The sequence below is a fragment of the Octopus sinensis genome, unplaced genomic scaffold (assembly GCF_006345805.1).
Source record: "Octopus sinensis unplaced genomic scaffold, ASM634580v1 Contig09403, whole genome shotgun sequence".
NCBI classification, from domain to species: domain Eukaryota; kingdom Metazoa; phylum Mollusca; class Cephalopoda; order Octopoda; family Octopodidae; genus Octopus; species Octopus sinensis.
Genome location: NW_021831836.1, coordinates 12171 through 25000, shown reverse-complemented (window position 1 = coordinate 25000; position 12830 = coordinate 12171). Strand labels below are relative to the sequence as shown.

At 38.3% G+C, this 12830-nt stretch overlaps 1 protein-coding gene across 1 annotated transcript in view; it reads right to left on the bottom strand.

The window, feature by feature from the left end:
- Positions 1–11808, bottom strand: part of LOC115228098 (osteoclast-stimulating factor 1) — a 50190-nt gene extending 38382 nt beyond the window's left edge. Inside the window, exon 1 of the mRNA XM_029798764.2 lies at positions 11617–11808. Within this exon, the coding sequence (XP_029654624.2) occupies positions 11617–11793 (177 nt within the window). The 5' untranslated portion in view covers positions 11794–11808. The remainder of the gene's footprint in view (positions 1–11616) is intronic.
- Positions 11809–12830: the final 1022 nt, after the last annotated feature.

The following is a 12830-nucleotide window of genomic DNA, read 5'->3' as shown; positions in this document are numbered from 1 at the left end:
CTGTAGAAGCTCCTTCTATATAATAAATAAAAAAAATATATATATATATATATATATATATATGTATATATTAAAAAAGTAATGTAATAATACATTATGGAGGATATATTATAAACAATTAATAATTATTTATGAATATATCAATGGTCAAACATGTTATCATAAAATACATAGAAGAAGAATGTTTATAATTATGAACAAGTCACAGTTATAACTAAGAGGGTTTCAAAACCTTTACATGTTTAGATATTGCAGGAAAACCACTATGAAGCCATTTTTATCGCCTATAAAAGCTGTCAGCAGGCAACTTGACAAATAGAATCCACAACTTAAAAATAATTGGTAAATTCTTGATTGCAATTTCAACATTAAGGACCTATTAAGGGACCCATTCATCTTGTCAGGGGAATATTCCTATAGATAGAAATCAATACAAGACCTTACCTTGGGGCTAACATGTGTCCCAACTGGCAAGAGAAATGTGTCAACCTCTATTTACACATTCAAGTTTTGAATTCAAATGCCATGCACAGCATTTATGAGAAAAGACTGGTAAATTCAAGCCACTGCAAAATCACTGGATATGAGTTAGGGAAATTAAATAATTAAAAAGTAATGTAATATACAGAGAATATATTAACAATATTATGAAGAGAAATAATATGAGTCGATGGCTTTATAGCAGTTTTGACTGCTATTTCTAAACATGTAAGAGTTTTGAAACCCTCTTAGTAATAATTGTGACTAGTTCATAATTGTAAACATTCATCTTATGTATGTATGTACATATGTATAGGTCTATGTATATGTGTATGTATATGTATATGTGTAGATGTACATATGTATAGGTATATGCATATATGTATGTATATGTGTATGTATATGTATATTATCATCATCGTTTAACATCTGCTTTCCATGCTGGCATGGGTTGGATGGTTTGACAGAGGACTAGCAAGCCAGGAGGTTGCACCAGGCTTCAATCTGACTAGGTCTCTACAGCTTGATGCACTTCCTAATGCCAACCACTCTGAGAGTATAGTAGGTGCTTTTTACATGCGACTGGCATGGGAGCCAGTGAGGCATCACTGGCATTGACCACACTGGAATAGTGCTTTTTATATGCCACTGGCATAGGTGCCAGTCAGGCAGCATTGGCATCAGCCACAACTACGATTTCACTTGACTCAACAGGTCTTCTTATGCAAAGCATATTGCCCGAAATTTGAAGGGTACTTTTAAATGGGCCAGATATGTGACACTGGCATCAGCTATGGTTACAATCTCACTTGGATTACTGGGTCTTCTCAAGCATAGCATATTTCCAAAGATCTTGGCCGCTTGCCATAGCCTCTGTGAGGCCCAACATTTGCTTCACCACCTCATCCCTTGTCTTCCTGGGTTTACCTCTTCCACAATTTTCCTCCACTGTTAGAGTGTGACTCTTCTTCATGACAATACCAGTGCAGTTGTCTCTCTTGCATACCACATCTGATGCTTCTTATATCCAACTTTTCTCTCAGGGCACTTACATTCTGTTGTGTATGCACACTGACATTATACATCCAGCAGAGCATATTAGCTTCATTTCTTTTAAGCCTACACATGTCCTCAGCAGTCACAGCCCATGTTTCACTGCTGTGTAGTATGATTGTTTGCACACATGCATCATACAGACTACCTTTCACTCTGAGAGGCCCTTTGTTACCAGCAGAGGTAGGAGCTCTCAAAACTTTGTACAGACTATTCTTATTTTAGCAGCTACGCTCTCAGAGTATCCACCCCCACTACTGACTTGGTCACCAAGGTAATGGAAACTATGAATTACTTGTTTTTTCCCCTGGCTTGTGATGGAATCTGTTTTCTGTACATCTTCAGTGTTTATTGCCCCTGTGCATCTGCCACATACAAAAACTATCTTCTGAGTTAACCTTCTTTGATATTGCTGCATCTCTTATGTGTCCATATCTTACACTGAGTACATCTTACAGAGTTTCTACCTATGCCTTTTCTACAAATTGAGCAGGGCCATCCACCTGAAGGGATTTGTAACTTGTCTGCCTTCCTACTTACTAAGACTTTGGCTTTTGCTAGATTGACTCTAAGGCCCTTTGAGTCATATGACATAAAGATTTTTATGTGCCACCTGCAAAGGCAATGACCTCACTTTGAATGTTTTTCACATGCCGCCAGCACAGGTGCTAGTAAGGTGACGCAGGTAATGATCACACTCGAATTGTGTTTTTTAACGTGCCATTGGCACGGAGGCCAGCTTGTTGCTCTGGCAACGATCTCACTTGTATGGTACTCTTAGTGCTCGACTGGCACGGGTGCCAGTCATTGAATTTGATTTTGATTTCAATTCACTTGCCTCAACAAGTCTTCGCAAGCAGAGTTTAGTGTCCAATGAAGGAAAGACACGCATAAGTGGACTGGTTACACTCCTGGCATAGGCCACGAGGTTATGGTCTCACTTGCGCTTGCCAAGTCTTCACAAGCACAGCATATTTCCAGAGGTCCCAGTCACTAGTCATTGCCTCGGTGAGGCCTGATGTTCGAAGGTCATGCTTCACCACCTCGTCCCAGGTCTACCTCTTCCACAGGTTCCCTCAACTGCTAGGGTGTGGCACTTTTTCACACAGCTATCCACATCCATTCTCACCACATGACCATATCAGCGCAGTTGTCTCTCTTGCACACCACATCTGATGCTTCTTAGGTCCAACTTTTCTTTCAAAGTACTTTCACTCTGTCGAGTATGCATACTGACATTACACATCCATTAGAGCATACTGGCTTCATTCCTTGCGAGCTTCTGCATGTCCTCAGCAGTCACGGCTCATGTTTCACTGCCATGTAGCATGGTTGTTTGTACACATGCGTTATACAGTCTACTTTTTACTCTGAGCGAGAGGCCCTTTGTCACCAGCAGAGGTAAGAGCTCTCTGAACTTAGCCCATGCTATTCTTATTCTAGCCGCTACACTTTCAGTACACCCTCCCCCGCGACTGACTTGGTCACCTAGGTAACGGAAGCTATTAACTACTTCTACTTTTTCTCCCTGGAATGTGGTAGTTGTTCTCTGCACATTTTCAGTGTTATTTATTGTTCCCGAGCATCTGCCACATACAAAAACTATCGTCCCAGTTAGTCTTCTTTTGATATTGCTGCACATCTTATGTGACCATTGTTTACACTGGGTACATCTTATAGAGTTTCTACCTACGCCTTTTCTACAGATCAAGCAGGGCCATCTACCTGAGGGTGTTTGTGGTTTGCCTGCCTTCCTACTTATTAGGACTTTGGTTTTAGTTAGGTTGACTCTAAGGCCCTTCAATTCTAATCCTTGTTTCCATACTTGAAACTTCTCCTCTAGAGTGACTCAGCAATTAGAGCAAGGTCATCAGCATAGAGGAGCTCCCAGGGGCAACCTGTCTTGAATTCCTCCATTATTGCCTGGAGGACTATGATAAATAGGAGGGGACTGAGGACTGAACCTTGGTGGACCCCTACCTCTACCCTGAATTCTTCACTGTACTCGTTGCCAACCCTCACCTTACTGACAGCGTCCCTGTACATGGCTTGCACGGTTCTCACTAACCATTCATCTATCCCTAGTTTCCTCATTGATCACCAGATAAGGGATCGGGGGACCCTGTCAAAGGTTTTCTCCATGTCAACGAAAGCCAGGTACAGGGGATTATCTTTGGGTAGGTATTTCTCCTGCAGCTGTCTTACCAGAAATATAGCATCAGTGGTGCTTTTCGTTGGCATGAAACCAAGCTGCATCTCATCTATACTGACTCTCTCCCTAATTAGTTGGGCTATGACCCTCTTTGTGATCTTCATTACCTGATCCAACAGCTTGATACCTTGTAATTATTTGTATCTAAAGCATCACCTTTACCATTGTAGCAGTTGACAATTATGCTGCTACACCAGTCATTGGGTATGACTCCTTCGTGTATCACCTGGTTAGCTATACGGGTGACCAGGCTATAGCCGACACTGCCAGATATTTTGAGCATCACTGCAGTAATTCCTGTCTTACCAGAAATATAGCATCAGTGGTGCTTTTCCTTGGCATGAAACCAAGCTGCATCTCATCTATACTGACTCTCTCCCTAATTAGTTGGGCTATGACCCTCTCTGTGATCTTCATTACCTGATCCAACAGCTTGATACCTTGTAATTATTTGTATCTAAAGCATCACCTTTACCATTGTACTTTTAATTGCTTTATCTACCAAGGTACTGTCAACTTGGATAGTTGGTCCCTCTGTTGGGTCGACATACGGCAGACTCTCTTTCTGCCATACATTTTCTTTATTCAGCAACCTTTCATAATGGCGTCTCCAAACCTCTCTCTTTGCATCCCCATTTAGCGCAATAGAGCCATCATCCATGCAAACACATTTCTCTCCTACAACATCACGATTCTCTCTCACACACTGTCTTGCAACACAAAATACCTCAAGTCTTTGATCTTCATGGCGCAGAACATTGGCAAATTTTTTTCTCATCTGCTTCCCCTCTGGCTAAATAAACCTGTCTCCTAGCTTTTCTTCTGGCAGTCTGATACAATTCCCTACTTCCACCATTCTTCCAGTCCTTCCAAGCCTGTTTCTTTTTTCTAATAGCCCTGTCTACAACATTGCTCCACCACCACGTTATTTTGGGTCGAGAGGGGACTTTGCACCATCCACAGATCTGGTCAGTGGCTCTCAGCAGGTTGTTCCATAGGAACCTCCAGGTGTCTTCTGCACCATGTGAAGCTATATCCCCTTCTATTTCATCAAAGGCTTTGAGTAATATGTCTCTAACTCTCTTTCCATTCGCAGGATCTTTAAGCTTCCAGACCCTTCTTCTCCATGTTGGTCGTCTTCTGGGCATCCACTTAGTCCTGATCCTAAAGTCACTAACTACCAATGTTGTGGGGTACATTCTTCACCTGGGAAGATTTTGGCATTTATAAGCAGCCATCTTTCTGTTTTTCTGGCAAGGATGTAGTCAATCTGGCTAGTATGTCGGCCCGATTGGTAGGTGACTAGGTGACTGGTAGGTTTCCTGAAGTTAGTATTGCAAACCATAAGATCATTTGCATCGCAGAACTCCAGCAGCTTGGTTCCCTCCTCACTGTGGGAACCATAACCGTAGCCTCCATGTACACCCTGGAAGCCCCCTGTATGTTGTCCAACATGTCCATTGAAGTCACCAGCCACAAAGAGAAGGTCCCTGTCATTCGTCAACGAGGTAGTCTGCAGTAGGGTGTCATAGAATCAGTCTTTTTGTCCATCGGGTAGCCCCGGCTGAGGGGCATAGGCCTATATAATGGTTGTTAACCCAAGGTGAAGCACTAATCTAATCTTAAGTATTCTGTCACATACTCTGACTACCTCAATTACCTTATCTACCCATTTTTCAGCGAGAAGTATATCCACACCCCCGACCCCGTCAGTGTTCTCCACCCAGAAAATCTTGCACCTGTGTTCTTTGCCTGTGAGGAACCTAGCAGAACCTCCTCTCCACCTTACTTCTTGGATGCAGCACATATTGACACGTTTCTGTTCAAGAATCTATCGACATGTCTCCAATATATATATAAATGGAGTTAAACGCAGGTGTTATTCAAATTCTTTACTTCCGACATATGTTTCAAAGAAATCATTGGTATCATTCCAAAAGAATAAAATGGTGTAAAACAATGTAATCTTCATTTCCCTGGAGAGAAGATTATATTGTTTTACACCATTTTATTCCTTTGGAATAATACCAATGATATCCTCAAAACGTGTCAGAAGTAAAAGAATTTAAATAACACCTGCGTTTAACTCCATTTCCTTATTTACATATATATATTATACATAATATTTCACATAAAGCCCATGTTTCTACCTTTAAAAACAAGGTGTTACGCCCTTTTTACTTGTGTGATTTTTGCTACCCTGGTAACTATTTATCTATTAACTAAATACAGCAAGATATTCGGCACCAAGAATGACCTGTCAAAGCATGTTCAATGGCAGTAACCAATACTGTTCCAAAAGTCATTTATTGTACTATATTACTTTAAAGTTAGTGTTAGTTTTTCATTCACTTAATCTTGATAAAAGTGTTCCAAAAACTATTACTGAACTAACAGAATAGAATATTAGCATAATTTTATGGAAATTCAGCTAATTGTAATATAAGAGAAAATGATTTAGGGAAAAACAGCAGATTAACTAAGTTTTCTGAAAAATTCTAGATGAGGGTTTGGAGAAGAATAGTAAAAGGAAAAGAAATAACAGAAACAAAATAAAATAAATCAAACAGAGAGAAAAAAATGGTCCAAACACCGAGTAAGGACTCTGACTGCACTCATTACCCGTTACATCAAGCAAGAGTCAATAATTTATAGCAACTGTCTGCATGCCTATAGTAACTTCAACAACCTAGTCTATGCACACTGTCAAGTGAAACATAGTCAGTATTTTTATCCCAAGCCATCAAGGACAAGAGGAAAGACCATGCTATGAAGCTTTTGAACAAACTCAAGCATCCACTCCAACTGAACATGCTTTGGTTTTTCTCAGGCAAGAAAAATTTCAGCCAGGGTCAGATGGTGAACACACAGAACAGTCGTTGGCTTGCCATGTCCCCAAAACATGTACCAAGAGTGATCAAAATCAAACATCCAGTTAGCATCATGGTGTCTGGAGTGATCACTAGTGATGGCGAAGTTATGCCTCCATTCATCTTCCCACACAGCCTCAGACTCAACATATAGTCCTACATCAAGTGCCTGAAGGACGATATGCTGCCCTGGATCAAGAGGGTGGCTGCTGAAATGCCCTATGTCAGGCAACAGGACTACGCACCATGCCACACAAGCAGGAGAACCCAGTCATGGCTGTCAGACAATTTCTGCGACCACATCACCCCTAACATCTGGCCACCTAACTTTCTAGATTGCAGCCCTCTTCATTATTATGTGTGGGGCACAGTTGAGTGAGAGACCATCAAAACTCCTAACACCAAAGGTGAACTGAAGGCAAAGATTATGACAACATTCACCAACTTAAACAAGGAGACTGTCCAGAAGAGTTGCAGGAGATTCTGAAGTCATCTGGAGGCTATGGTTGAAGCCAATGGTGATTTTATTGAATAAATTTGCTCTTTAGTATTTCATATTCTTCTGTAATTTTGGTAAATATATATGTTAAAATGAGATGTCGGTGTTATTTTCATTTTTGCATAATTTAGACAATTTATTCATCACACCCTGTATACACACACACACACACACACACGACAAAATCCCAAGAAAGTGGGGAGTAGTATTGAAAGAGGTGTCTTTGTGCCAACTGATGAGAGATTAAAAGAATAATAGAGGAATAGACATAGGTGTCTTGCTGTAGAAGAAATACAAGGCTATTCCAGTTGGAGAAGAGTAAGAAGGAGACTCAGATAGAAAGATAAGAATGGAGAGAGTGGAAGAGATGGTGGTGGATATGTACCAGAATATATTCTCAAGGTACAGTGAGTGGAGAATGAATATAGGTAAGTGGTACAGAGGATTGGACTGGGTGGGACATTTTCATAAGAATCTGAGAGAAGATGGTTAGATGGGATAGAAGTGACTGTGGTAATTCAAGGTGAGAGATATAAGAGTAGCTGGGAGGCATAGGCAAGTATGTTAGATATGTGAGGGCATCAGAAGTGATAGGGGATGACAGATGTATCAGGATGGAGTATAGAAGAGAGGAGAGACCATAGCTAGAGGAAGATGATGAATGGAAGTGGTTCTAAAGATGGTGGGGGGAGTAGTATATAACTATTCTGCTCCCAGGTGATTATGGTAGTTGGATAATATCAAAGATAAAGAGATGATGAGCATTAAGGAATGGGATGTAGAGGAAGCTTGATGGGGCAGTGAGAAGAGAGGTGGGGAAAAGTTTCTGTTGTAGGTTATCAGTAATAATAGTACACCCCTCCCATGTGACGATTGGAATAACCTAGTCACTACAAGTAAAGAGAAGTATGTGAAGTACTAGAGTACATAGTAGGTGATCAGAGATAGTTGTGTCTTCACTGGTTTTACTAAGTATACTTTATACTGAAGTGGGTGTTATAATAATCTAACATTAAAAGGATTACAACAGTGACAACGAGGGTTATAACAGTGGCAATAAGGATAAACCAATTCATGTGGAGTTAATAGAAACTCGAAGAGGAGTTAATAAACTCACAAAAGCTTTTGTTGTGTGAATTTCATGAAAAATAATTGGCTGGTTTGCTCAAGTTGCATAAACAGCAACAACAGCAATTGAAAGAACAACAACAACAGCAGCAGCTACGACTGCAAGGACACCACCACCACCAACATCTGAAAGAATAATAACAGCAGCAGATACAACTGCAAGAGCAACAATATAAGCAACAACAATAAATAAAATTACAGCCACAAATGCTGCAATTACTAAAGTCATCAGGCAAGTCAGAAAAAGTGTTCTCAACAGACTATGTTGTGAACTCCATAACATTGAAGGAATTACCTTCGAAGCATACTACAGAACTTATGAGCAAATCTTCGATAAAGAATGTAAAGATTGAGAGAACGAGATGAAAACACACTTAATCTTGAGAAAACCAATGGCAAAAGAACATGACAATACAGTAATTATGTACTCCCAAGAAAACCTTTGAACATAGACTTTAATGACACAATAGATATATCATGTAAAATTTTTAGTGACAAAAACTCATTGTTCAACACACATTGGAAGTATCTGAATATAGAGAAAAACAACAATGAGGACTACATCACATATGCTGGTAGAGTTAACAGGGAATACAAAAAGTTTAAACTGAGCGAATTAAGGCCACATGTGTTCAAATGCCTGATTTTTACACAGGGACTTACTGCTGAAGAGGATGCAGAAGTTAGAATTCTCGCAAAGCTGGAACAAAACCAGGATGTATCCCTACAACAAGTGTTAGAAGAATGTGAAAGGATAGTCAAATAAAGACATGACACAGAAGAAATTGAATGTAAAGATTGTTTCCAAGTAAAACAAGTGTGAAATAAAATAGAGATAAAGTGTTTTTTAAAAAACATGACAAAAGTCAGGAAGTAAACCCATGTTTTACCTAAGGAAAAAAAGTTCATTTAAAAAAGTGGAGTGCTTTCATTGTGGAAATATAGGACATATAAAGATGCACTGAAGAAACTGTAGAATGAAGATGACAAAACATCAGAGCAAAGGAAAAAGAATAAATAGTATGTCATCAGAAATACGAGTGTTAAAATGCAGTTGGACACTGGTGGTGATATCACCATTATAAACAAAAAAACGTGGAAATATGTCGGTAAGCTGAAATGAATTAAGTTGATAAAGGTAGCACATGGTGTTATGGGACAAAGATTATATTTTTTCAGTGAATTTATATGCAATGTAACATTTCAAGGTCAAACGAAAAAAGCTAAGACATATGTGTTAAAAGTTCACTTAATCTATTTGGCACAGATTGAATGGAACTATTCAAATTGTAGGATACACCCATAAGTGTTCTGTGTGGAAATATAGTTGGGTCAGTCAAAGGTTTGAATGCGGCTGAGGGACTAAAACAAAAAATTGCAGTAAAACAGAGTGGCATACCTGTATGTAAACCAAAATGAAATGAAATATTGCTCAAGATAAAAAGTAAACATTGTTCAAAAGTAGATGTCCTATGGTCGAGAATACACATTGATGTTGCTGGTCCTTTAAATGGTTCTTACTACTTAGTGGTAATTGATAGTTTTTTGAAATGGCCTGAAATTTTTTACACAAATTGTTTGCAAGATTTGGCATCCCAGACAAGATAGTGTCTGATAATGGAAAACAATTTGTGTCTAGTGAATTTTTAAAATTTTGTGAAATGTTCATGGTAGAATATATAACTACAGCATCATACCATCCCAGATCTAATGGGCAGTCAGAACGCTTTGTTGATATCTTCAAAAGAGCCCTTAGAAAATCAAATAAGGAAGTCAGGGATGAGGTAGCTCTACAACAATTTTTGATAATGTATTGTGTGACACCAAACCTGAATATACTAGCAGGTAGCTCACCAGCAGAGCTTATGTTTTCAAGGAAAGTAAAATGTCTTTCATAAATTGCTACCTGGTAAGAAAAGAAAGTGTTAGAGAAGACATAAGAAGGTTCTTTAAAGTTGGTGAAAAGGTGTATATGAGGGCATACAAGAATGGAAAGCAGAGTTGGGAAGATGGCGTAATTACCAAATGCATTGGTTAAAAGTAGAAAAGGCACACAAAAGAGATACAGGAACCTACTATAAAAGAGATTTGTGGAAAGCGAACCAAAGAAGTTGGAGGAACTGATGAAATGGTTGTATGATACATTCCAAGTACCAACGCTACTGCAGGTGATTGAACCTTGGCGTACAAGTGAGAGGAAAAGGAAACATACAGAGTTCCTGAAAAATAGATACCAAGCGCAAAAATATTAAATTGTACGGAAATAAACTCAAAAAAGGGAAGTTATTAAATTATTAAAATGACACTTTCTAAGAAAAACTTAAAAGGGGAGATGTTGAAAGGAATTAGTAATAATGGTACACCCCTCCCACATGATGAATAGAATAACATAGTCACTATAAGTAAAGAGAAGTACACAAAATACTGGAGTACATAGTAGGTAGTCAGAGATAGTCATGTCTTCACTAAGTATACTGTATACTGAAGTGGGCATTATAACAATCCAACATTTTAAGGATTATAACAGTTTCACATGTACAAACATTTGAGAAGGTGGTTTTAGAATATCAATTCTGTTGTAGTGATAGGGGTTTCTCAAGTACAGCAAGGTGGCAGTTATCTTGGTGCTTTGTCATCTCTTCCTTGGGGTACAACATCTTGAAATCAGCCCTCAATACTTTGTCTGGTGCTTTCCTGGGGTTTCCTCTTCCACAAGTTCCATTCACTTTAAGTGATCAGTACTTCTTTATGCAACTATCATAGTCCATATTCATCACATGACTGAACCAACCCAGTATTCTCCATTACACACCATATCTAATTCCTCTTATGACTAACTTTTCTCTCAATACACTAACACTCTATTGTACATGTACACTAACATTGCACATACAACAGAACATACAAAACTTCATTCCTCTCTAGTCTTCTCATGTCCTCTGCATTCAGGGTTCACATCTCCTTACCATGTAGTACTGCAGTTAATACACAAACATCCTACAATCTTCCTTTTATTAGAAGAGAAAGACCTTTGATTTTCTAACAGAGGTAAAGCTCTTTGAATTTTTCTTTTATCCTATTCTTATACTATATGTGCACATGATGGGCTTCTTTCAGTTTGTGCCTACCAAAGTAGACTCACAACATTTTGGTGTCTACTCACAAAGTTTTGGTTTCTATACACCACACACACACACACACACACACATGCATGAACATGTACAAACATGCCCACAGATAAATACATGCATGCATACAAGGCTAATTCACGAGCATGCACAAACAGGCACATGATTACAAATACATGAGCATCTGCACAGCCTACTTATATGTGCACATTCATGCACATATAAACATACAAATTTAATACTTACTCTTTGTGCACTGTAATTATAGATGGCACGGACAACTTTAACATGTCCTGAAAGTAATATAAAACAATACTCATAATACACAATTTGTAATGTAAAAACAGCTACCACAAGATTTCTGACAAGAGAAAGAGCAAAAAACATATTTTCCAATATTACCAAAAATAAATTTAAATTCATGCATTCATATATATTTCCAAAAATATGTACATAACATAAAATAATATTAAAAACTGAAAAAGAAAAAAATATGTGCACAATTGTACCTCCACACAAACATGTCTATAACTTTAATTGCATTATTCAATTAGAATTTTTACAACAAATCATCTATCCATATTAATAAAAGTGAAATTCTGTCTGTCCATCTGGGACCCCTGTATCTTGGTCTACATTTGCTCAACAAAGACATATACCTTTTTGGAATCAGGATGATGGCTGGATTGACAATTTGCCCTTCATTTGGTTCTTGAACATCCAGCATTGGGATCTGATTTAAAAGCAATTGGGTTGCTATTTCTAGCAAGTAAAGTGACTGTGGGAGGTTTCACTGCCATAGTACAACTTAGCTTTAAGTTTTACAAAAGAATTTAGTGGTTCTTTTATTTTTTTGCAGTCATCAGACTGCAGCCAGGCTGGGGCACCACCTTGAAGAATTTTAATCAAATAAATCAACACCAGTTCTTCCTCTTTTTATGCCTGGTATGTTTTTATTGGCGTCTTTTACCAAACTACTAACTTATGTGAACTTAAACACAGCAACACCGGTTATTAAGCTGTGGTGGGGAACAAACACAGACACAAAGCCACAATACATACATATATGTATTTTCTATTCAAATTTTAAAAGAATTCCAAAAATTTGTGAACTTAATCTGAATTTGAAGAAATACCATATTGGTAGGGTAACAATAAATGCTTCATTATTATTGCTCTCCGTTTTGAGCTGCAGGCCCACTTAGCTAGCCTAAAAGTTTACATGGAGTGCAGCTTTTAAGCTAGAACAATATAAATGCAAAATTAACACACAATTAGATCATTACAACTTTTCATGTTAGCATGATTCTTTCTTTCTCTCTCACATACAGTATTTCAAGAGAAAATGCAGAATAATTCCACCCTCACTATCTATCTTTTCTTTGTTCTGTTGTTTTTACTTTTCTGATTTCTCTGTTTTAAAAACTGGCAATTACAAATTAAGAAAAAATAATTCTTTT